The following is a 27309-nucleotide window of genomic DNA, read 5'->3' as shown; positions in this document are numbered from 1 at the left end:
CGTCGGCCTCCTGCTGGGCGTGCAAGCCCGGCGGCAGCCCAGAGGAGCCCTCAGCGTCAGAGCCCACGCCCTCCGATGTCGCGGCGAACTCATCTGCTTCCATCGCAAGAGGGTAGGCAGACTGGCTTTGAGGCGAGTCGCCGCCACCTCGGCGGGGACGGAGTCAACGGCGTGCTGGGGCGCGGGTGGTCCGAGGGGGGCGTACCCGGCGAGCTGCACCCGCTGCCATCCCCAAATCACCTCCATCGCCAGTCGCATCGTCCTCAATCCCGTGGGAAGGAGCGACGCGGGGGGCGGCTCCCGTATTTGCGCCGCTTACGGTTGTAAGCAAGCCGTGACCGCAACGTTGTCATGGTCATGTTCTCGCAATGAGAACATGAACCATCCACAAACGCAGCCTCGGTGTGATCGCTGCCCAGACACACGAGACAACGCCTGTGGCCGTCGGAAGCGGAGAGTACTCTACCGCATCCAGAAACAACACAGGGGCGGAAAGGCATCTTTAAAAAGACGCGTCCTGAAAAGGACGTTCAACGCCGCTGTGTTTTTGCTCTTTTAGAGGAAATTACTCTTTTAAATAAAATCACTCTTTTATGAATGAAAGACTGCGTGAGAGATCTTTCTATCTGCAACTGTCGATGCGCTCAGGGGCAGGAAGTGCACAGCCGTGCAACCAGGAGAAAGCCACTGTTGTGCGCCGCAGAATCCAACAGCATGCAGCAGAGGATAGCAGGTACTCGGTGTGTAGTAACGCAGCAGACTGCAAACACGACCATCGGCTCCGAAGAAATTTTCTGAATGAACTCCCGTATTTGCGCCGCTTAAATACCCGTATGTCCGGGGGCGGGACATGCAAATACTGGCTGCCAACTCTCATTGGCCTTTTTTCATAGTACAGAGGTGAATATCGGCGCTCAAGAGAGACCCCTAGTGTCGTTCTCTGACACAACGTAAGAGAGCGACAGAAGGGGAACTGCATTTGTACTAGCAATGAGCGGCCATCAGAGTGTATTGTCAACACAGAAATTATGTGCCAAGACAAACTTTAATTTCCACTTGCTTTACTAGACTTTTGGCATGGGCAGGATGGATGCCGAGGGACACACAGAGCAAAAGCAGCCACAATATTTGTACAAACAACAGCTGCCTGACCTCATCTTCTAATTACCTCTGGTCTTCAGTGTGGATTCAGAGAATGTATAATATCCAAAAAGTGGCAGTACTGTAAATCTCTCTAAACAGAACACCTCATGCTGTGATTGGCCTACTGGTATTCCTAATGGGCAAGTTCTGGTCTCAGAGCACATGAATATCATGTTCTGAAATATCTGAAGGCTAAGATAAAATGAGAATAAGATGAAATAATGTTTTCAGGTTTTTTGTCCTGGTCAAGCATTATAAGTTTCATTTAGTAGTGATAACTAAATTTTTATGATATATATAAAAATAAATATATATATATATATATATAATAACAACTTATTGGTGCTAGTGTGTTAAAAGGTCTGGGATGTTGATATGTGATAGCTTACTGGCCTCAAAGAGCCCAAATCCAATTCTGTCTAAAAGCCTTATTGCTTATTAAAAGTGACAGAACACCTCTCCTCAATAAGCCGAACAATTTTAGGTATCATTCATGTCTGTAATGGTACAGGAAGAGTAACGGTCAAAGTTGAAATTTGATTCTTGAAGGAACAGTTTATCCAAAAAGGATCATTCTCTCATCATTTATCACCCTTATGTTGTCTCAAACTCGTCTGACTTTCTTCCACTGATCACAAATGCAGATATTTTAATGAAGATATGATGTCTGTTTGTTCAAAAAATGCATGTGAATGGTGACCAAATTTCCAAGCTCTAAAAAGGACGTCAAGACAGCATAAAGGTAATCCATAAGACTCCAGTGCTTTGATCCATGTCTTCTGAAGCGATCCAAACAGTTTTGGGTGAGAACAGACCAAAATATAAGTCCTTTTTCACTGTACATCTTGTCATTTCAGTCTCTAGCCACGATCATGATTTCAAGCTCAATTTCACTTCCTAGTACTTGACGCATAAGCAGAGCACTAGATAGTGCTAGGAAGTGTAATCGAGCTTGATATCATGATCGCGCCTAGGAGACTGCTAATATCTAAATTTATAGTGAAAAAGGAGTAATTTCTTGGCCTGTTCTCACCCAAAATTGACTGGACCACTTCAGAAGAGATAGATAAAAAACACTGGAGTCATCTGGATTACCTTTATGCTGCCTTTATGTGCTTTTTGGAGCTTGAAAACTTGGTCACCATTCACTTCCATTGTATGGACAAATGGTCATCATATCTCTTTTAAAATATCTGTTTATGTTCCACGGAAGAAAAAAAGTCAAACCAGTTTTAGACAACATAAAGGTGCGTAAATGATGAGAGAATTATAATTTTTGGGTGAAGGGTTTGTTCAAATGCGTAACCCATGAGCAATAGCAATAGTAATGCATGCCTTATCAACACCAGCTATTAAAAATATTGCAAGAGAGATCCTGTGACAGGTCCTTTTAGCATAAGAACATAAACCAAAAACACTGCAGATAGTAATGATGTACTGATAAAAACCAAGCAGTCCTAGCAAAAAGACACCACAGGGATACATCAACTTATATGAATATAGGCAAACAACTGGAAAAACAACTATTATACAATTCTTGATGGAGAAGAATGTGCTGTATTCAACATATCTGACTTCAGGATTCTTCTTCTTCATCTTTCAGCTGCTCTCATTAGAGGACACAGAAAGGCCCAGTTGAGCCGGGATTCAAACCTGGCTTGCTGTGAGGCGACAGTGCAAACCACTGAGCCACCATGCGGCCAAAATATCTGACTTCAGGTTCAAAATAAAATAAAAAACAGCACTAAAAAATGTTCGCGAATGCAAATGGATCTTGGATGGAACATGAGATCATATCCTGACTGGTGATCTGAGAAGACAACAAAGGTAAAAGAAAGCAAAGCATTCTTGACCTGAGAGCTAAGATCATTATTTATGAAGTGTGACTGACACAAGACATTCAACCAAAAGGCACCTGTCTGCAGAACTCTAACCACTGCATATTTCAGTGTCAGAGGCCATGAAATACCTTCGAAACCTTGCCAAAGGTCATGGTCTTCCTTATTTTCATTCCATTCTCAAACAAACAAAAGCATCTATAAATGAAAGTCTATCCACACAATGGAAGATTAATGAATTCAGTAATAGCCTTGGTAATAGCATGTGTATGTGATTATCTTATCTTTTCTTGTAAGGGTTGAATGCTGTTGTGTGCTAATTGTGTATTACTAGAGCTTAAGGTTGAGTTTATTAACTTTTTATGGGAAACATTGATTGTTACAAAAGTGTGTTGCTGTGTCAATAAGTAAGTTGCATTGAAAAATCAGTACAGCCACACCTGAATTTACACCCATAGCTTACTGTTGTTCTTAGACAGGATTCTCTTCCACACATTTTAAACACATGCTCCAGTCCATCTCAAGGAATCTCAATTTCACGGAACTGATCTGAAAAGACATGACTCTACACTAAGACTAATTGGAATTACCTTGTATTAAAAACTAGGTTTTTACATTTTAAGAAAATGTGACTGGTGATTGCCCAGTTGTTTAAAGTACAAGTGTTTGTAGCATGATGCTATGCGGTTGCTAGTGTGTTCTGGGTGGTTGCTTACTAGCCTAAACCAAAAGTGCCCACTAGGGATGTAACGGTTTCAAGGTTTCAAAATATACCTCAGTTTTAAAACGGACAGTTATCATACCAGGCTAATATTGAAATCTTCTCATTTCCACCGCCACAGAAGCTGAAGTCCACTGCCTGGGATAACTTGGCTATGTAAAAGACCCACAAGGCACCATCAATATTGATGGTTACCCAGTCTGTAAAGTTTGCCACAAAAAGGTATCGGCTCAGTCGGGAAACACTTCAAACCATAAAGAGCACCTATTATGCTTTTTAAACATGCCTAATTTTGTTCCAAATATCTCATACAATAGATTTACATGCATCCAAGGTCAAAAAACACTTTAATTTGCTCGTAATTTAAATTGCAGCATTACTTTTTTTTTCCCCAGAGTCAAAAATGACTCGTTCAATGATCCGTTCTAAAGCATTCATTCTAAACTCCTCCTTTCAGAGAGCCTACTCTTTTCTGATTGGTCAGATGTCCCAGTCTGTTGTTATTGGTCTACCACTTAGTGTAGTGTTTGAGGGTGGGTCAAAGCTGTTCGCGAGCAGCCAATGAAGACCAGAGGTGGGTTGTTTGTTACCAAATTACGTAGGTTAGTACAGGAAATAAGTCTGGAATTACTAATGACTCATTTCAGGTGTTCAGAATCAGTTCTTTCTTTTGGGAATCAATAACTCCATTTAATTTCCATCCCAAATTTAAGACCTGCTTAAATGATAATAAAGAATATTGTTGCATCATTTAAGGTATTTAAGACTTTTTATGACCTTACATTTTGGAAAACTGAATTTTAAGACATTCTAAGACTTTTTAAGGCTCCACGGGAACCCTGTCTCCTCAACAAGGTATACAAAGGTATCATTCATGTCCATAGCACAAATTGTGCAGAGCAAGTTACATGGCAAAATGTAATGTTTAAGGGTAAAGGTTTGTTGAAATCCCCAAACCCTAAGTAAGAAAAATAGTAATAGTGATGCTTGCCTTGACAAGAAGCACTTACACAAGGTATCTCGATGTTGCTTTTTGGAATGAAACAACTCAAGTGGAATTAAGGCCCTTCTGCTCACAGTGTTTTACTAAGCATACATAATTGAACACAGATTGACCACATTACTTATAACTTTGGCATGCTCTAATGTTCCTGCAGGTAACAACATTCCTTTCTTCTAGAAACCTGCATTACACAGCTAAAGTTTTTACTATGTCGTTTTCTACCTGCATGCTTGAGAAACCCATTGACATTGTTATGCCAAATTACTGCATCGCGTTTTCATAAAAACGACCCATCAGTCAAAATACCTTGCATTCCCATTAGCCAAAATACCAAAATACAATCTGGGTGTTGCTTGCATATTTTGAGATATCTTTCCTCAAAGAATTCTATAGCACTAGCAATGCCAAGGTCATAGGTTTGATTCCCAGGGAATACTTGTACTGATAAAATCTATCGCTTAAATGCTCATTTACACACATGTAAATGAGGCATGCTCATCTTTCAAGGCAATAAAAGCAAAGCAAGAATCCATACATCATCATCAGAGAGAGAGAGAGAGAGAGAGAGAGAGAGAGAGAGAGAGAGATAGAAGTAGAATTTTATGAGATGAGCATATGCAATTAAACTGACAGTGGTTTGTCGCCTGTGCTGTCTAAATATATTGAGATGGATATGTTATCTCTGTTTATATGTCTGGGCTCTGAAAATGAGAGATGGAGACCGTCTCATATGTGAAATTGTTAGTCGCCTGTGCTGTCTAAATATATTGAGATGGATATAGTTTTTGCAGCGGACCACATCAGATGTAAAATTGTTAGTGACAGATCTGTATATTTGTCTCAAATAACTGTCTGAGCCCCAGGGACTTTTGTTCAAAGCTCTGACAGTGTCACAATACAAAAATCACTCAGACTCATTTCAGTATCAAAGATAAACATATAGGCATATAGGCATATAAGCAGTTAAACATATACTACACACACACACACACACACACACACACATACATATATAGAATCCCTCAACACAGAATCCCTCAACAGGTGAATCAAACAATCAGTGAATAGGCATCTAAAGTCAGATTGTCAGATTCATCAGCCAATCAGATTGATTTATTTGTTCTTGGTGGGTGTAGTCTTTAGGATATGTCCCAGTGCAGGCCTTCTAGCTGGCCTTGAGTGACGCAATCACGCTTTAAGTGATGTACATAATTTGAAAGTGAAAAGCGCAAGATTTTGCGAATGACTCGGCTGTCATCACTGCTGTTATTTAAAAACCTGAGATGTTCTGCATGATCGTTGACTGATTTTCACTTCAAGTAAATTGGTAGGTGCTTTTTGCATTGTTACATCAACATCAGGAGTTTTCTAAGTGTATATTAGGCTGCTTGAGCATTCAGTGTCAGATCAAGTTTTGAAAAGTAACCGTGGCTGATATATATATATAGGCTACATATATATTTACAGTATACTGTATATACATATACAGTATAATGTCTTGAAGCAATGAGATGTGTTCAAGTGTTAATCCTTACCGACTTTTAAACTAGATTTATAATTTGATAAATGAGTGTTTTATGTGATTATTTTCTTATGGGATAGAGTGTTAATTAATAGCACATATAGAATTACACACACAAATTTGTACACGCCAATGTACAGACTAGGTTGAGGAGAAGAGAGTTGAAAGAAATTACTTCCATATGGCCTACATATGCACATCCACATAAGGTACACTGGGGCAAAGTGCTTTGAAGATCAGCACTTGATTAAAATTTTTAGCACACTATTCAATTGTTGCATTGCACCAAACAAAGCGAAGACAAATACTATCTTTGGTTGCAGACCACATGAAGCACTCTGACAATAGGCACAAACACATTTACAAATAAAACTATACACTTAGCATTAGTCATTAGTCAAAAATTCCAGCAAAGCTGTAATTTAGTTTTACGTGAACATTTTCCATCCTTTCTATGACCCTTAAGGCGGTCGCACACCGGATGAGAGGTGCCATGTCACAGCTAGGACACTGCACAGGTATCAAACACAGGGCACGTTGATGTGGTTCACATGGCAGACAGTACACACAAAAGTTACCAAGGTTTTTCCCTTCTTAGTGAATGAAAAAGGCTAGAGTAAATAATATATGTCCATTGATAATAATTTGGAATTTAATGGGAAATATTCAAGTTGCGCTCCGTGGTGCAGCAGAAATGTGAGTAGCCTCCGGAGTTGTATGTGAACATTCATAGAAAACAACTTTGTTTCTAATTTTAGAACGTGCCATGTCATCCACCAAACGTTTCTGGTGTTTGACCCTCTTTTGAATAGTGACTGCCCAGTCCCTTGATGACGCAATTACGTCAGTCTCCGTACACTAAATACTATTAGCAAATATCTAAATATTGTGCAAAAAAATTTATATAAAAATGCTGTTTCTACACTTATAATCAACACATTTTATTATTTTTTTTTTATACTTTTCCATCATATTTAACTTGATTACATAATTCACAATGCTTGGGATTGTAGTTCCTGCCCTAATGAAAGACATTAAGTACACAGTCTTAAACCTATGCCTGTTAGTCTGATTTTCAAATACTTTTATTATTTGAATCAAAGCTTGTAATGTGCAGTTCACCCAGGAGCTGGTTGGTTTAATTTATGGCCTAGAACTCTTTTATGAAGCATTTAATGAAATCTTAATGGAAGAAATGAAGAGAGAAAATACTCTACCATTGAGAATTATATATGTATATGACACCGTTATGATTGGCTAACTTCTTTACATGTGAAATGAGCAACAATGCATGAATTGCTGAATACAAAGCAAGCGTTGATGTGTTAATATTCCATTATGTTTAAGATGAATTGGGGAAGCAAACTCTTTTATTTCAAAAGGAAGGAAAAACTCTTTTCCAGGATATGCCTCCTTTAAACTGTCACATTACCTGTGGATTAAGAGTTTACATTCTAGACACTTACCTGGGATAATAACTGTTTGTTGCCATCTTCTAAAATCCGGATTTTAGTCTCTAGTTGATGGATGTAGTTTGAAGAAGAATCTGTGTAAATGAATAACAAAATGAGAAAAGGATTAGAAATTTGGAAAGCAGTTTAGAAACAATTAAATATATTCACATATTCATTTAATTTACAGGTATTTGTAATGTAAAGATTCTAAAGTTCAGTATGGCTCCTGATTTTTCCCTGCAGTCTGTGTGATTTTTTTGGCTCTAATTTCTCTAAATGTAATTTCATCTTACTAAAACCAATGTTTTGTGAAAGTTCTCCAAAGTTATTTGGTAATCCTGGAATCGAAGTCATTTCCAAATCGTGCTGGTTTCTATTAAGCATTGACATACAATACCATATCCCAGAATGCACTGCAACTACATTCAGCTAAATAAAAGACATCTGTCAAAGCAAGAGATTTCCTCACATTTAACACAGTTCACATCCTACACAATCATGCAAAGACTGATGTTATACTTTAAAGAGCTCTTGTAGACAACAAAGAAATCTCTTCCAAAGGACATCTGTATTGCCTTTGACACAGGCAAGCTGCTTTCATTTAAAACATCTGATGTCATTGAAAGTAGACAGTACAACTAAACAAACTGATTTCATGCCTGTGAAGTAAAAGCCCATCATTATTTTTACTCTGGTTTTGGCATGATGGTTGAGGGAGATCTTGAAGTGTCTGGTACTGAGGTAAACAGCATTTCCAGCATGCCTGTCTTGACCTATAGGTTATGGAGGGTCTGCTGTCCTGAAGAGATGCCAGAATGTCTCTGGCTCCTAATTTTACATTGCTAAACCTTAAATATCCCTTATATACGTACACAAACCCCTCCTGTAAAGAGGCCAGTAAATATCCCTTGCAAACGTACACAAAACCCTCCTGTACAGAGGCCAGGAGGTGCACACCTCCCTAAACATGATATCTAAATCCAATAACTAAGTAAGGGATAGTATTCAGTCAGCTGATCATTGTCACAAAATAAACCATCACAATTCTACTCAGTTTCGTCAATTAATATATGACTTTTATTACACATAGCTAAGTGATATTAGCATTATATTCATGCTATGGTTCCCCCAGATGAGCATAGTTTCTCCCATGTTTTTTTTTTTTCCTTTTCTTCATTATCTAAAATCTTATGGAGTTTTGGGTTCCCTGCTGCAGTTGCCTTTACTCATTTTTAAGGCATGATTTTCAATGACGTTTCAATGATTACAGCCTAATTTTCTGCAAAGCCTAATTTTCTGCTTTGAAGTGAATCAATTCTTCAAATAAAATAATGGCTTGACTAGATAAACCCCAACAGGGTGATCAGTATTGTATCACCCTGAAGGGGGTTATTTTGTAATAACGACAGGCTAATATCTCACTGAACACTTATTGCACTTTTCCTCACTGAGTAAATGAATACAGTATATAAACATTATTTTGAGTTAAAGTTAATTTTTCATTGGAGGTGTGGAGTGATATGTGGAGTGGATATGTAGGAAATCTATTGCCTGGGGCAACAGCAGTTATGATTTTGTTAACATCAAAAAACTATTTTTTATCCTTTTTTTTTTACTTAGTAATACAAATTCCAAAAGAGATGTATCATGATAGTGATTTAAGTGTCATACATTGACAACATTTAAGAGAAAATTAGCTGTTTGAGAGCACGCATCCATTCATGTACACACATAGAGTATGGGTGGCAGAAGAACTGAGTAAAGAATGTGTGATTAGAAAGATAAAGGCTCTATTGGACCTTCAATGACATCAGAAGGAGTCATTATCTGGATTTTTACACTTAATTAATTTCTCTTTCTACAATTATTTCAACATTTAGGTTAATCTTTCTTCTCAACTAAAGTTACATTAATGTATTTAGCAGACACTTTTATCCAAAGCAATTTACAGTGCATTCAAGGTATGCATCTTAGTATGTGTGTTCCCTGGGAAACAAACCAACAAACATTGCTATTGCTAGAACCAGTTGACTTACTGGAACATATAAGAATGAGTGGAGTCCAGCTAGAGCATCAGTCAAGGATGGGCTACCCGTCCCTTTTTAATGGTCCTGTGGAACCATGTAGGGTCCCCCAAACCTTATTCTCATCCAAAAAACAAGTTTAGGCCTTTCCATACCATTTTGTGACTTTCATCACTTTGAAATCGACAATCAAGTCTTTCATCACCACCAGGTGTCACTACTGCCTCTGACTTGCTTGGAGTCTGAGGAGCTCCTTAAGACAACAGACAAATCACAGTGTTTGTTTTCATTCATAACTATATTCTGAAAATAGTAAATGCAGATAGCAACTTGAAAACTAATCTAACTGAAATAACTCCAACGGGACGGACACATTTCTGTGGACCTATCAGAATTGTAATGGTCGAAAGTGGTAGGAACAGGTCCTGCTTAGCTAATCCTCTTCGGCTTCCTGGTGACCCTTTAATCTATCTACAGTACATTTGATCACCTGACGCACAGCCAAGCTGATTAGCGAGGCTGTCTACAAAAGCTTGACCAGTTCTGCCACGTATCCCCCTCCGTAGCTGCCTCCCTCGACCTACCTCTTGCATTCCCAATGGCTGACCTGGGAAAAGACAGAGTGGTTACACTCCCTCCTGCCCCTTCACAGCCCGATAGTCTTTTATCTCTATGTGCTGCAATGTAGCAGGAACACTTTGAACATGCAGGAATGAATACATTTTACACCCCTCTATAAGGTTTTTGTTGGGTAACCCAAAGGAATGAGGTATACCCCCAGATATGAATACATCTATTATCAGTATCGAGGATTAGCCATGAATTGTACAAGCGTTTTCCATTGTGTGAAACTGAGACGATTATAAAGGGAGCTAGACTCTTTTAAACACATGAGTACATGTATTCAGACATTAAGCAAAGTATAAATGGGATAAAAATACACTCATCTACATTATCAGACAATATTTGACAATCTACATGAGATAACCCAGTCAAAGTTAGCAGCGCAGAGGTGGTTGTGGGAGCTCCGTCCATCTGTTGAGGTGTATGTTAACATCAGTTTAGAGGAGTAGTTAAATAGAAGTAGCACAAACACTACTTTCGTGAACACAGGGGCTAGGCTATTGGTTTTGATTGAAATCCTGGTTTTACTTTAGTAACATTGTAGTGATCATGACTGTAGTAGTGTTTTTTTGTGTGTTTTTTTTTTTAAAACTGTGGTTTTAATACAATTGATGATTTTAATTCAGTCATACTTTGGTATCCATATAGAAGCAATTAACTATAGGTTTAAATATAGTAATATTGTAGTAACCATGACTAAAGTAACTTTGGTTAATTTAGAGGTTACTTTGGTTTTACTACAAATACCACAATGAAACTATGGTTACTCTATGGTTAAAAAGTCCCTTTAAATTAAATAACTATCAGGTGATTTATTTTTTTATTTTTTCAATGTAGTTAGCTACTTTTTGTTAGTAGTTTGTAGTGTAACCAACTCCTTTTTTAAGAGTAGCTTTACTGTAGTTTAACTACTTTAACTTATGAGTAGCTTGTAGCTTGGGAAGCAACAGATTCAAAGTAACATCCCCAACACTGGTTAATGTTTATATCAATTAGACATCATCAGCTGCACAGTGTGCCATAGGCTCCACAGTGGAGTGCACAACTTAACATTCAACTCTAACAAGCTGCCCTATTGCGTCTTTTTAGAAACAGTGAAACACGTGTTTGTGCTAATGCCAGATTTATGCACTATCCTGCTGGCACCGATGTTCGCATCACAGGGTGTGCTTGACTTAATTGGAGAGACACTGTGATGTCGGATAGCCTTAGAGAAAGTCTTCCTGTGTCTTATCTGATCCTGTCATGGTGGTGACCCACTTGCAGTGCAATGTGTTTACTTTTTTGATGTGCCGTTTGGTTGTTATTTGGTATGTGGGCTTATGCTCTTCTCAAATGAAAGTAACAACACTCTAAGCTGAGGTGTAGTGGATAGTGCATGTGCTCTGACACGTTGAGCAGTGGTGCAACTGTGGGGGATGCGAGTCTGAATACAGCTTGCAACATTTCCTGTTCCCCTCTATTCTCCTCATCATTTACTGCCCTTACTCAACTATCTATATCAGTATAAAGGTACAGTATACTTCTGTTTTTCACATAGTCCGAGTGATGCACATTTTGCCATCAGTACAGAATGCAGCCCAGTTTTTCTAAACACATGGACAGTCTGCACCTTGAGTTGACTGGTAAGTGTATCTCAAAATAGTAGTAGTGTGCATGTATACAACGTGTCTGTATGGACTCATGATCAAACAAGCATTCTTTTAAGTGCTAGAGCGTTCAAACATGCACAAGACAAGAATATAACTTTAATCATAGCTTTAATGACAAAAGGCATTGTGGTTAGCTAGTAAACCTTGTTCTTCAAAATGCTAATGAGATTAATGCTAACCCTGCCCCTTGGTAACTACAAATCATGGGTTACTAAATAGTTATCCCTGCTGAATAAAACAGCTTAAGTCAGGCAAAGCTGGTTTTCTGGTATTAACTCTCAGCCTTGTCAGGCTTATTTGTTTGCTGGTTTTAGTGGGTCTTTGGGCACTTGTCAGGTGATATAGCAGGGAGACCAGCTAAATCAGTTGAAGACCAGTTTGTACAGGCTCTGAGACTGGCTAGAACAGCTTAAACCAGCTAAGACCAGCAAACCAACTTAAGTTTGAGATACAGCAGTGATAAAAAAAAAAAAGGCCAAACAAAGAAAGCAACAAAAAGAAGCAAGACTAGCATAGGAACTTTTTCTAAAGTTGTACAAACATTAGCGTACAATGACCGAGACAACGCAGAGAGTAGAAACTCTGCTCTTGGACTATGATCTCTGGTGAACACTGGTACATAAGTTACATAAATCTTAGTCTTGTGATGCTAGTAACAGTAAAGATATTACAGTAACTCCAATGGGTGCGGATGAGGTATTTTCAGTTCCAGCTTTGCAATTGCAATCCTTTATTTTAACATAGCCAGACTTCTGGAATCAATAAAAAGCTCATTAGCTTTTCCAGTTGACCCTAAATTAGATTCATACATAAAGTAATGCTCAACAAAAACAAATCCACACCCTTCCACCTTCTATGGGTGTACAAGTCCCTGAGCAGCACAGGGAAATAAGCTTTGGTAGGACAGGGGCCCAGGAATGATTTCAATTACTGCAATATGTGGAAGCAGGGCTAGCCAAACAGTGCAGCATTGTTCCACAATGCTGTGATCTGTCTCGCTGGTATTAAGCATTTCCCTGTGAAACCTGAGGTAGGTTGATATAAGGGGCCTGGATACAGTCATCACTAAAACTAGAACAATGATCCCCTCTAGCAAGAGTTATCAGAAACCGAATATTTTACTCAGGTATGTTGGTTATAGTTAATGGGTAAGTTCAGCCATTATAATGTTGACAGGATAGTTCACACAAAACTGACCAATAAACTACTCTTAAACATATTATACTTTTCTTTTATATTAAATCGCATAATTTTAAACCATGTGCAAACTGCAAACATATAATTTTTTCTCAGAACGAACTTTTCTATGTGATTTTTGCAATTATTTCTAACCAAATGATCCTGAGGTCATTCTTTAGTGGATGTATGAAATCAGTTCCCATTAAGTTCACACAGGTGTCCTAGCAGATTAACCACAGGTGTAGTTCATTACAGTAACTACAGACATGTTCCACTAACTTTGACATCTGGAAAGTGAACAAACAATTTTTGTCTTCATTTTGTACACAATATTTATTGTTTTATTATCAATTTTCATAAAAACAAACTAACATCTTTTTGTAAAATGGTGTGCTTGTGCTATGTTTAAAATAAATGACACTTGGATTGATATTTAGTTATCTAATGCAATGACATTCGTACATTTTTAAGTGTGGCTTCAGTCCCCAAATCTTTTTTGAGGCCTCTACAAGTGTTCCCAAAATTGGACAATCTAGCCATTTGTAGACATCTGAGAATCAATGACAACCTAACCTCTATATTACTTTTTTCCTCATCATAACTCAGCAATACAGTGTTTTGTAGATCGAATAAACAACAAATGGCACGACTGTCAGCTTTCCAACCATAAATGAGACAAGATAAGAAAATACTGCCCATCTCTGGTCAAAGTGCTTTGAATAAAAAACATAGACTTCCTCTTGTCAATGAGGCCGACCAAATTACAGCAAAGTCAAGGTAGGCTCCTCTACAGAGAGATCAATAATAACAAGTATAGCATTAAAATGTCTGCTTCCTGTAAAACAACCTTTGCACTGAGAACCAGAGGCAGGAAGCTTTGGAGCAGGTATCAAATTCAGATTGCAAAGCTCAGCAGGGAGTGGAGCTCACACATTAACCATTATGAGATGTGCTGATTTCACTCATTAACAGTTTTACGAAACAGGTTCCTGTCCTGGGCCAGCGGGTATACATCTGCAGCCTTGCTGTCAGGGCATATCACATGAATCCTCCCGATGTGAGCTATAATGACAGTAATAAAACTTAAGGGCATTAAATGAACAGTGGGGCCTGTCAAAGTACATTGTGTCACTCACTCACTCGCCGACAAGTTTTCATGCAGGGGAGTGATATATGGTGTACTGTTTGTTGTTCTTTCTTGTAGAGTAAATTCCCAAAGAGGAGAATTTGAATATTAAACTTGCCATGTCACTAAAAATGACATGGCAGAGACCATTCTTGGAAGAGGGAAGGGAAAGATTAGACTTTCTCTTTAAATGATTGGGTACATCTGATCTAATCTAATTATAATTAATAATAATAAGTATGTTAAAAATAAAAATAAAATATTCTTCTTCTAAGTTTGTTATTATTATTATTTGATTTTAATTATTTATAATTTTTTTGCTTTACATTAATGGGAACTGGTGGAAAAAATTTGCCTATTTGTCAAAATAATAGACTTCATATTTAAAAATCAATTTTCTCATTTCTTTTTTTGATTTTGGGGTGAACTGTGACCTGAACCTGTCTTTTGAGAGATATACCTAAATACTTCATTCCACTTTTTCTCTTCAGATCCAATTCCGATATTGGAGATTTCAGTATTTACCGATACCAATCCCAAGCCGATAGCAGTGTTGTTTTTTACATAATCAGTTTAGAATATCTTTACATTATTTTATGTGGAACTAATTGGGAGTACTCTTTAATATGTAAAGAAATACAAACCTCTAACTACACATTATTTCAATGTAAATGTATAGCTTATTAAGAAACAATTTATTATGAACTAGTATACTGATAATGGATAATTACTGGATAATTAACAGTAACTCCAGTCTTCATGTCTTCAATAGAAAAGAAAACAGTGTTTTATTTTTGTTATCTGGACTTTAAAGGATTTAGATCTCTTTTTTGTTAAATTTAGTTGTAAGACATCAGTCCACTTTTCATTCACACAGTGGCACCCATTCAACACCCATTCAACTTTTATAAATTGTAAACAAATTCTAATGATGACAATAATAATAATAATAATAAATTGTTATTAATATTATTATTATTGACTTATAATTGCAATTTTAAATACAACAGTAATATATTTAAATCGTGCACTTTTTAAACCCTCACACTTTTATTTTGACATCCTAAACTCTCCAGGAAGTCCTCTATGTGTCTGTTTGTAGGCAAGTTCCCAGTAGTTTAATTCGCTTATTCAAATTCTGGAAAAATGCACGTCAGCTGCCATTCTAAATGCATATTATAAGTGAACTGAACTATTGAGCATCTACATCTGAGATGTTCTTGAGTAGCGTTCAAATATTGCGCACCGCTGTAAATGCTAAAAATAGCCACGAGTTCATCACTAGCCTGTGTAAGTTTGTGACAACAGAGCAGCACCATTTACTAACACGCTGAGGCGCTATATATTTACTTATTAAACACAGCTTTTTGTGATTCACAGAGCTATCGCACGTCTTCAAGTGGCTTTGAGTAAAATGCACGAGTCATATGAACTGCTTTAATGGTGTTTTTATGGTTCTTTTATGTCATTTTTGGAGCTTGACAGTAACGAACATGACTAACACACAATATTGGATTTGGATCAGGCTCGTCTGACTGATACCTGATCCATCTAAAAGCTTCAGTATTGGAGGAAATACAATCCAGGTGCATCTCTATTTAAAACCCTCATAATTCATTCACATTTTCTTCATTCACACAAACAGGTCCTCAAAACAATAGCTCTGCAACACGTTGATCCTGAAATATGACATATCATTCTAGCTAAGATCGTGTTCGAGGAAACACCAGAAAGTTTCATGTGATGTGGTCGCATACATCTATGGCTCATGGGTGCATTTGAATTTCAACAAATGCTTTTCCTGTATCCTCAATGAGGTCTACAGCCTAAACAGCCAGAAAATGGGGTATGAGAGTGGTAAAAGGAAAAGAGTAAGAAAAACACTAAGAAATTAGAGGAATACTAATACAGATGAACAGGGAGGGAGAAAGAGGAAACAGGCATGTGTCCTTGTACATGAAGCCTCGTGCAGAAATGTGACTTTCACTATCAATCTCGGTTTGCGGCACTAAGAGCAGGGGTGTAATAACGCAGAAAGGACTTGAGTCAACCGTGCCCCCCGCAACTGCCTTGGCAACCACACCACGACCCTCGTGAACAAGACACCTCCACGGATGCTCGGTTGAGACCCAGAATGCAGCAATTCTACATGATGACCCACGCAGTCTTAATGATCACAGAGGTAATCGAAAATGTTCTTTACATGGAAGATATGTAAGTGGTAGAATGTTTCCCCATGGCGTGCATTTAGATGTCTTTTTTAATAAAAATTCACTATTGATCATACTTAATGGTTAGAGAGTTGAACAAACCTGTACTTCAAAGAATTATACTTTGCCATGTAACTTATCCTGGACAATTTGTGTTACGGAATTGAATATTAACTAAAATGGTGCAGCTTGTTGAGGAGAGGTGTACTATTACATTTTTTAATTATAAGAGTTACGATTAGTGGATGATCAAAATCCAATAGACTTACTTTGAAAAAAGGAACTGAGGAAAATCAAGGGACCAGAATATTTTAGAGACTTAAAGAGCTATTTTGATTTGGCCTAGTAAGCAACCACCTAGCAACCAGAGGCAGGTAGAGTAGCCAAAATGTGTACAATGTAAATTGTAAAAGTACAATTACTTGAAAAAAATTATTACTCAAGTAGAAGTAATAGTAATGATGATAATAATTACTCGAGTAAGAGGAAAAAAAATCCAATTAAAAGAATACTCAAGTAGCGAAAAGTACCGGTACTTCAGTTCCAAGTCGGTACTAAAATAAAAAAGTAACAATACCAGTGTTTCTGCAGTACCGGTAGTACCGAGCACCAATTGTTTATCTGGAAAAGTGAAGATTAAACATGTCCTAATAAAAGCATGATTCAAAATAAAAGCTAGATGCCTGAAATTGAAGAAACTGAATACAAATATATTACAACTGTATAATAAAAAGTAATATTCAACATAATCAGTGGTGCCTGCAGCTGTACGGCCGTACGCACTGTGCGTACCATGAGCGCTCCGACTGACATGAGAAATATTTACTTTCAGAATGTTTCATTAATCATGAAGTGTGTCCCATGGCTATTTGAAAAGATCTAGCGATGACAATTTGCGAATGAATAATTATTTTGAGTAATTTTTTTCAGTGAATTGGCCAAACGGGCTTACAAAACTGTCTGAATTGATTCGTGATTCAGTACAATTTGTTCGGACCACTCTCACGGAATCATTTGGAGCAGTTTCTCGCACAGTAAAACAGCATTGGGATATTTACGAATACAGAGAACAAACTATGAGAGGTATAACTTTAGTTAGTTCTGTGTCATGTGAACAAGGGACTGAACGTGTTTTTGCGTCCTCATGCTGTTTTTCAATCATTCTCTATGTAAACATTCGCTAGATGGATGTCTTTTGACAACTGCATCTGTAACTGCAACTGCATGTGTTTTTAGGATAACTCATGGAGTGCTGCATTTTAAGCTGCTTTAAGTTAAAAAAGAACTTCAACTAATAAAAACGCGTCTCGAGACACCTGTATTCGTTGTGTTGCGTTTAGCTTTTTTAGCACATGAACACGCCTGTTCTGAACGGTTTCTGGAAGCCAATAGTTACATGAACGCTACTTATACTTGAGAAAAAAAATGCTTTCTCAAAGTCACCAGAATTGAATGCTTTGGTTTTGTTTTTACAAAACAAAATCTCCGGGGGGAGTATTTTTCTGTGCATACCTCAGATGAAATCCTGCAGGCGCTCATAAATGTCATAATAATAATAATAATAATAATAATAATAATAATAATTAATCAAAATATCACAAGCAGGACAGCTGTTGAATATAAGTTTGGCAAAAAAATCAAATAAAATGCATTGACATGATGAAAAGTTCTACGTTCACTTGTTAAAAGTTTAAATTTATTGATTAGACACTATTTTGATGATGAAATTAAATTAAATAAAAATAAAAATTCTGGAAAATAGTAATAAATGTTCAAATATTATTACTAAATTAAGCATTAAATAATTAAAAATAACCAAACTGGTGTCAATAGCACATTATAAAATTAGCATATTTTTGCTGTGGTATCAAAATTGATATCGAGAATCGTGAAATTTCACTGGTATCGGTACCGACTACTGAAATGTTGGTACCATGACAACACTAGTAGAGAATAACTAGTTACGTTCATATGTAACATAATGGATGTTTAATCCCAAATATTCCATTACATATTACACATTTAACATGTGTTACAGAATAATAATAATAATAATAATAATAATAATAATAATAATAACATGAGGACGAGGAAATGATGACAAAACATTAATTTATGGCTGAACTATCACTTAAAGGATGCTTGTCAGATTTGGACGAATCTGTCAATTAGAAGAGAACTTTGGAAACCAGTATCTAGTAATTATTACGAGGAAAAATGTGAACAATGTTCCACAAGTCTAATCATATAATGCTGAATAAAAAGAAGCAAGATCACGCTTTTATCAATGGCTACTCTATTTCACAATGTTTTAAAATCCTGGAAGGATTCTTAGTTCAGTTACAGTATTTCAGTGTAGAAATAATTTAGAAAATGTATTCTGTACAGAAAGTGTAAATTGCATCTTATCTCTGTATTTGGAAGTGTGTTAGGCTTATTTTAGTTCAGAGCTTGTTCTCTGTTGTATATGAGAAAAACATGTTGCATGTGTCAAACACAAATATTCTGTGCAGTGTGCTAGCACCGAGACATGCTCCAGTAAACATGCATGCACACAATAGGCAGAGCAAAAGGCATTTACACTAAAAGCGGATGTTTACATGGATTTATACAGTAGGCACTGATATATTTCAGCACTGATATAAAAATGTATATATAGAAACTGAAGTCATAAGAGTCCATAATTACAGAATCACCCTGAAAATGACCATCACCACAACACAGACAAGCTCACGATATCACAATCGCCAAAACTCACCGCAACAAGTTTTCTTAAGTTGGAGCTGCAATTCTAATCTTGAAAAATAAGCTTGTCTTGGTGTAAAATGAAGGCATTGCTTGACGAAAGTTTGCTACTGCTGCAGTGGTGGACTGGACTAGAGTGACAAAGCTCAACTGTAAAGTTCGGCTGTCATAAAAGTCCCATTCAAACATCTCTCAATAAATTGTGCATTTATTACAAAATAATTTAATTAAAACCAGTAATGTAACAAAAGGACTGTTGCTCGTTGTAACAAAGTAAAAGTAAAAATAAATATTAGAAATGTACTATTCTTTAGTTAGAGTAAAAAGTAATCACTATTAAACCTACTCTTAAAAGTACATTTTCCCAAAAATGTCCTCAAGTAAATGTAATGGAGTAAATGTAGCGTGTTACTACCCACCTCTGCTAGCAACCACCCAGAACACCCTAGAAACAATGCAGCAATGCCCTAGCAACATCCCTGAACACCTTAGTAACCACGGAAACAACCCACAACACCCTAACATTGTGGCGGCAAATTTTACATGGACAAGCAACACTCACATATAAAAGTCTAGTTTTCATATTGTGTATATGATTTTTTTTTTTATCAAAATGATACAGTATTAAGGCCTTTATATACGACCCACAGTATCACATCTTCAAGCACACACACACTAATTCCCCAGTTTTAAAGACAGTGGCCCTATTTTTAGTGTCTTCATAATGTAGAATGACTTCATAAAGAGATTCTTCTTAAGAATATCATTATCTCTTTCTCTTATGAAAAGCCCCACTGGTAAAACTCTAAAATCCAAATGAAAAAAATCATTAGAAAGCAGCTATAAAACAGCAAGCAACACAATTAAAGCCAGAAACAATACATAACCACTGGAGCAGCTATTTCATACAGACTACAGATTTTAGACAGACTACAGCCATTTTCCCCACTGTGTTTTTTCTGGAAAGCTCTGAAAGCTGTAATCATTTTACTACTGAAATCTGTAGATTATCAGAAGGGCATACGTTCTTTCTCTCCTGCTAAATATCTTGCTGTCAGTCTCTATTCCTCACCCGTCTTGCTCTATTGCCCTCTCTCCATCTCAAGCTCTATGTTTGTCTTTGTAAAGAGGTGTAAATTGCCCAGGGGTCATCTGTTTGGTTTACTTAACTCATAAGAGTGAATCATGCTGTGTGCTTTCTCATTGAATACTGATTGCACAGTGTGTGTTTACTGCCTGTTAATTGTCACCACGAGTTTTGTGACTGAAAATACAAAACAGTAAATGTGCCTATGGTTTTGGCATAGTATGGGCTTATCTAGTCCTGTGGTCACTTTATCTCTTATCTACAGGCTTTAAAGTGACACATGGGAGTAAATCACTTAAGGCAGATGAAGGAAAGCAGACCAAGTCTCCAGACAGCACTGTGGGGAGGGGCTGCTGACACTTCCAATGACTGTGAATGGAGGAGATCACAACTGCTTCAGAATGGGATACTCACGCACTACCCACTGCACAGTATTTACTATTCTATATATTGCCTGCTACTTTTGATTAAAAAAACTAAACAAAAAACAAACAAACAGTATGTAGAAAATTATGCAGTATGCAAAATGTTTTAACAAATAGCATGCTATATTGCATTTTTACATCAGTGACATTCAGTTATCATCTCGGATATAAATATGTTTAAATTTTTTTTTTTTTTTATTATATAATTTTATAAAATTCATGAAATGTACATAACTGTATAAAATATCTAATTAAAATAGAATTTGTTATTTTTATACTTAAAATTATGTACTATATAATAGAATGTATTTAATATATATGTCATTTTGCATTAGTATATTTTGTATATAATAGAATGTACTGTATGTATTATTTATATTTATATTATGTATAATAGTAATGCTTTTTATTTGTAACTCTCAAAATGGAAAGGTCAAGTCAAGCACAAGCAGTGTGCACTTGTTTTATAATGCACAATTTATCAAACATAATAAGTCATCCAAGTATTCTGCATATAGAAAATTTGCTTACTGTGCATATTAGGCATGTAGCAATACACAAATTTCACAATATGATATGAAGCTGAAGCCTCACAATATGAAAACATGGCACCCACAAAATTGTTTCACTTAAACTTACTGAAGAATTCGACAAAATGTATTTGAAATATTAAATGACAAAGCTGTGCCTGAAAGCAGAGCTCTATAATAAACAAAATAGCACTGCATTTATTTTGTTATTGTATTGTTATGAGAAAAACCCAATTGATCTCACAATTTTCTTAGTTTTTTTTATTTTTGAAAAATTTGTTTGTCTACAATCAAGACATTTTCTTTTGAATAGCACTTTTCACAATACATGCTGTTTCAAAGCAGCTTTAGATAAAACCGAGTCTTAAATTCTTAAAGCATCCAATGAATAATCTAAAGGTGACTGTTACAAAGAAAACAAAAACTCCTTTCAAACTTAATCCAATATTATTTAGTGGTTGGAACAAAAAAAAAAAATATCAGCACAAATAATTGTTTAGCCCTCTTCCCCAGTTTCACTTTGCATATACTGTACTGGCAATCTTATTGGCTTATGCAAAGTATGCAAGTTTTGTGCTCACGTGTTTACATTTCTAAGTCAAAAGCAGAGAAAAATAAGTCTCATGTAATTGTGGGTTTCTTACATTGTACGTTTTTTTAATAAGCTGGTTTTTGATAGTTATCAAAATTGATAGTTGCGTTGGCTGGGAGAGACTGGCTCGTAATTACAACTTGCTGCTGCTGTTTCGGCATCGCAAATCCGCTGATTTGTGCTGTGATATCTGTTGATGTCTTTGATGTATGGTAGCACCGGGATGTGACACCATTGTTTGCTAAATTTGACAAGCTGTAACGCTACAATCTACGTTGCGTTTGCCATCGATCTTCGAGCTGCATTCTTGTATGACACAATACGATACTTTTTAAACCCATAGTGCATATACAGAATATACTGCATACTACATTCTTTCTGCTACATTAACTGCAGACATTAACTAAAGTATTGTACTCCTTTGTCTATTCTATCATCAAACAGAGGAAGAAACTAAATGCAAAGGAATGTGCCGTAGATTATGTGTACAATTTAATATGGAATCTTGGCTTTTGAGCTACTATGCAGTTGTTATGTTTCCTTAATGACTAAAATCCCTCATTCGTGTTCCACTACATATAAAACTGTGTCTGGACATACTACATGTGATAAATTAACTGTCTGTACACAAAGTGCAATCACGAACTGAACACATCCTTCAGAGGATTAGGCAGACATGAGCAAAGTTAGATGTTTCAATTTCTGAGTATCTCTGTTCTCATTCTGTTTTGCATTGCAAAGTATAAAAGAAAAACAAATAGGAAGAAACACAAAATCTTGTAAACAACCCTACAGAAAATTGTATTGTTCAAAGTTTGCTATTTCATTGGTCATTTCACTGGTTTTATCCAGTTCATTGAAGCATCAACCGTCTCAGATGTTTCTCCTAAAATCCCTTTTTTATAGGGATAAATGCATTCACACAAACCAGACAGTTAGAGTATACAGCTATAAAATAAATGTGAATATAGCAAAACTCAGATCTAGTCTATAGGAGGAATCTAATGAGAAATGCTTGTGTCATACTGAAATCTCTGACTTGTGATTGCAGACGTTGGTGTCCTGGCAAACTTGAGCACATGCACTTTGAGGCATTGCTGATATCTCTTAATATCTGAGAATCAAGAGCCTTAAGCAAACGTCTGCATTTGCTCCTTATTTAATCTGACTGTTGTCTAGGAGAAACAATTGAGATAATGAAGAGATCTACTTTGTGATTTAAAAAAGTGCTACAAAATACAACATGTTAGACTTAACTGGACACCCCTAAATAGCTACTCAAGGACAAGGCCACAATTCCGTCTTTCAAACAGATATGCTTCTATTTATTTGCAAAACATAATGCATCTCTTCAAAATTATAAGTCAACGCAAAGATTTCAGGGTCTCCCAGCTTGATTCAGATGAAACTTGGCTTGATTCAAAAATAGAGCAGTGAATAAACGGGTGACACAGCGCAGCTCCGAAAAACGTGTGGGTTAGACAGACTGCATACCAGGGTATTGATAAGAATGTATCTTAGCAACAAGCCCCAGTGTTTGACTAAAGGGCCTGCCAGAGCTTTAGTTATTACACAACCAGTCTCTGCCAAATGAGCTTTCTCTTTCACTCACTCTCTTTCTGTTTTTCTTTCAAAGTCTCTTACACACATGCCTAGGAGGCGTACACACACATAGTTTAGCAGGCAAAGACTGAAGTCCAACTTGTACTACAAGAAAAAACAACAATATATGCTTATTCTGATATTCTTTAACAGCCAAAATTATAGTATGCAACTTTGTGCATGATCTAGGCTATATACAGTATACATGAGTCACGGTTTGATTACACTCCATGTTATCCAGAATAATCACATGATTATTGTGCAAACATGTCACACACCTATATGGAAGGTGATATGGCATAAAACAATATTACAGATAACACAATCAGAAAAATATGATTTTATTCCTCTTCCAGAAAGAACATTTATGCATTTTCCCCTCCATACTCTGAGAGAAGATGTCGAATGCATCTCCAAAGGTGTAACTTAATGTCATAGCTGAGGGCATTTGCTTTTCAATGAACCTCTGTACCAATTTTTAACAAGTACAAGTACATTTTCACATGCACAGATGTAAGAACAAAGCTGAGGTCACACTAAGCTTTGAGCATTCAAAATTACTCTGGACACACAACAATGCATACCATGAAGCTTTGAAGTTTATTTTCTTTGTATTGGTAACAGAGGTCAATCTGTGACGTTTAGTTCCTTTAACTCCAACGGAAGCTTATGGCACTTTTCCACTGCAAATTATGGTTTGACTCGCCTCAACTCTACTCGCTTTAAGTTTCTGAGCTTGCATTTCCACTGCAGTTTAGTGCCATCTCAACATTGGTGTGATTACAGGCTGATCATCATAGTTGCGCCACCTCTCCTGCCGTGACATCATCTTAAACACGTCACAAACTGACCAGAACAATAACACAACCGCTAGCTGTTAGCTACTAGCTCATTGTGCTGCATAAAGCAGTTGTTGCATGGTGATTTTACACAAGTGTAACAGTTAAATTGGCCTGGTTGTTTTAGAAGCAAGCTTCCAGTAGCTGGTCAACTAAATAGAGTGAAGCTTTCAAGCAGAGTATAGAGTTAACGTAACAAAATGTACCATCCTCCATTGTGGCTGAGTCCAGGACACTCTCCCTCCCATTGCTTGCTGGTTTAGATAGCGTCCATTTGGTCGAACCACTTCCACTTTTCCTTGATGGTTCTGTAGTCAGTTAAATTTTTTTTTACTTTTCCCTACACTGTTGGTAGGTCCGATGGTAGCCGTGTGCAGCCAACAGCTGAGACACTTCCTGAGAGACTTTTTCGTTTCGCTCATCACTAACAAGTGGACCATCTACACCTCGTTTATTGACCATGGCGTGGTTTTGCGCACAGCCATTTCTTTTTTCACAATTCGAAAGTCGCGTGAACAAATGATCGCTGTTGCTAACTTTGAAACTAGCAGGTTGATGTCGCGTGTCGGAAATCCAGTGACGCTGGTAGTGACGATTCTCCCTGACCAATCAGTGATCTGCAGGATTTTGACCTCACATTTAGTATCAGCTCGGCTTGTTTTGAACCTCGATCGAGGTGGTTCTAAAAACAAGTACCAGGTACTATCCACAGTGGAAAACCCCCAAAAAGTGAGCAGAGTCAAGTTGAGTCGAGTTGTACCGTGCAGTGGAAAAGCCCCATTAGTGTGATGCACCTTGAAATGGAGCTCAAATTGTCTTTTAAGAGTAATCTGATTGGTACATATGAGACAGGATGCCAATGACAGCTTCTGCGTCATTGACATTTGTTTTCAAAGTTAACCATGACGTATTGAGGCACTAAAGGGAAACATCTGTCAAAGAATGCTGTGTTTAGAATATGTGCACTAAGGTTATGATCTGTAATTCAAACTGGCATGTGAAAAATTTCAATTGATACACCACTGGATTAATACTTCAAAACTCACGCTGTTTTAACTCATTGTGCTGAATTGTGTTCAATCAGGGAATCAAAATGTTCCTCAGAGAAAGGTGTGCCGATGCCAATTGACAGAGTGCTTGCCAATAACAGTAAACCTGGCAAATTACAAAGATATCTCTTAAAACAAACCTGACCGTTTAAAGGCACCAAAAATACCTAGTATTTCACAAAGTATAAGGCTTACCCTAAGCAACTGTGGCAGTGGGTTTAGTAGACTCAGGGCTGTTTCTAGGCTGTTGACCAAAAAGTGATTACTGAGAGTTTTTATGTGGCAAACTGGGAATGCAGGTCTAGTAAAAGGAAATACAGTACATGACAGAATACCAGAGAAATTGTTTCTATGATGAAATTATGCATTTTATCAGTATCAGTCCAAACTCTTTGTTTGAACCCATTAGTTAACTCATTAACATATCACTGAACTCCATCAATGCTCTTATTGTAACTAAATACACTGATACCAGTAACGTCACCCAATTTCATGTTCCCACAAGCTCATCTTTACAGAAGAACGGAAGGCATGATAAGAGATTCTCTTAGATATGGAAGACAAACACAGATACTTAAAGTTGATGCAGATAAACTACCTCTAAGTTTTCCATCAGACCAAGCTGAGAAACAGTTCAGATAGTGGAAAACAAGTACACCAATGGAACAAAAAATCAATTGATGGGACAGTAAATAGAGGACAGGAAATAGAGATGCTCTATGTTTTGTGACCTTAAGAAGCTCTCTGGCCTGAGCAGAGTGACGTTATGGCTCTATTCAATCAGTGGTCTTTGAAGGACTCTTTACCCTTTGTGCTATGAACAATACTGTCAGACAGATGGCTCAGGCGAACCCATGACACACAAGCTCACACCCCCTCCAGACAGTGGCAGGGATCCGTTAGCCCCACTCCCCCACACGTCTTGAATAGAGGGACAGCACAGAGGGATAAGGCTAAGAAATATCCCAGACCCCACCGGAGCAGTTTTAAACTGGTGACTTGCACTAAAATCCCATTATTAAGCAGCTCAATTAGTATTATATAAAATGCATATGATATACTGTATACAGTATACATATGATTATAGTGCGCATAACTTCTCTTGGTATGCACTATGGTATGTCTGAATTCGCTACAATAAAACAACTTATCTTAATTGGCCTTCATATGAGACATACAATATATGTTTGTGCTGGAAGAAAACGCCACAACCACCGTGTATTGTAGTTGACAGACGATTATCCTATGAAAAATAATTCAGTGATAAACGACTAATCAGAGCGGAATCGTTCATGCTTGGCTAGTTTCTTCCAGAGGTAGTGTGCAAATACAAAGAACGTCATCAGTGCAACAGAGCTAAAATATGACTTTTCCATTGATATCAATGAGTAATTTAGAGCCTAGGCTGCTCTCTGGACAGAACGGAGAACCAATGTCAGGGCTTTCATGGCAAAGTGGCACCATTAGAGCAACATCAATTCACATATGCCTTCAATGCTATTAATAAGAGGGACATTCCCTGATGACAACTACTGATTCCTTAAAGGAATAGTTTACCCAACCAAGGAACCAAAGATGTTTGTGTGGCATTTCTTTTCCACATCCTTCTTTGAAGTATGGCTGCATGATCACAAATTTACCAGGTTTGACCGTTTCAGTCTTTTCCTCCCACAACGCAAGTGTTGTAAGGTTTACTTTTTGGCACTTTGGGTGACAGCCACCAGTCACCATCCACTTTTGTTGAATCGAAAAAAGAGTAGCCTGGATATTCTGCTAGCTAAGGGGCTGTCAAAAAAAAAAAACACATTCCTGCGATAAAAAAAGCTAAATGCAGCGCAACGTATAGCAGAATGCAGAATGGTGTTTCAAAACACTTTCTCCAAATTTAAATTCTTTTTAACTTGACAGCATCAAAAACATGGTCATACTGCTTGAGACACTGAA

The 27309-nt window shown here is 37.2% G+C and overlaps 1 protein-coding gene across 3 annotated transcripts in view; it reads right to left on the bottom strand.

Moving 5' to 3' along the window:
- LOC127662573 (coiled-coil domain-containing protein 85C-A-like) overlaps positions 1–27309 on the bottom strand; it is a 55191-nt gene that overhangs the window by 17257 nt on the left and 10625 nt on the right. For all 3 annotated transcript variants that reach the window (XM_052153818.1, XM_052153819.1, XM_052153820.1), the window contains exon 2: positions 7694–7773. In XM_052153818.1, coding sequence (XP_052009778.1) covers positions 7694–7773 — 80 coding nt within the window. The remainder of the gene's footprint in view (positions 1–7693; positions 7774–27309) is intronic.

Source organism: Xyrauchen texanus, chromosome 22, assembly GCF_025860055.1.
Source record: "Xyrauchen texanus isolate HMW12.3.18 chromosome 22, RBS_HiC_50CHRs, whole genome shotgun sequence".
Classification (NCBI taxonomy): domain Eukaryota; kingdom Metazoa; phylum Chordata; class Actinopteri; order Cypriniformes; family Catostomidae; genus Xyrauchen; species Xyrauchen texanus.
The sequence above is the reverse complement of the archived record's forward strand: the minus strand, read 5'-3'. Positions and strand labels throughout refer to the sequence as shown.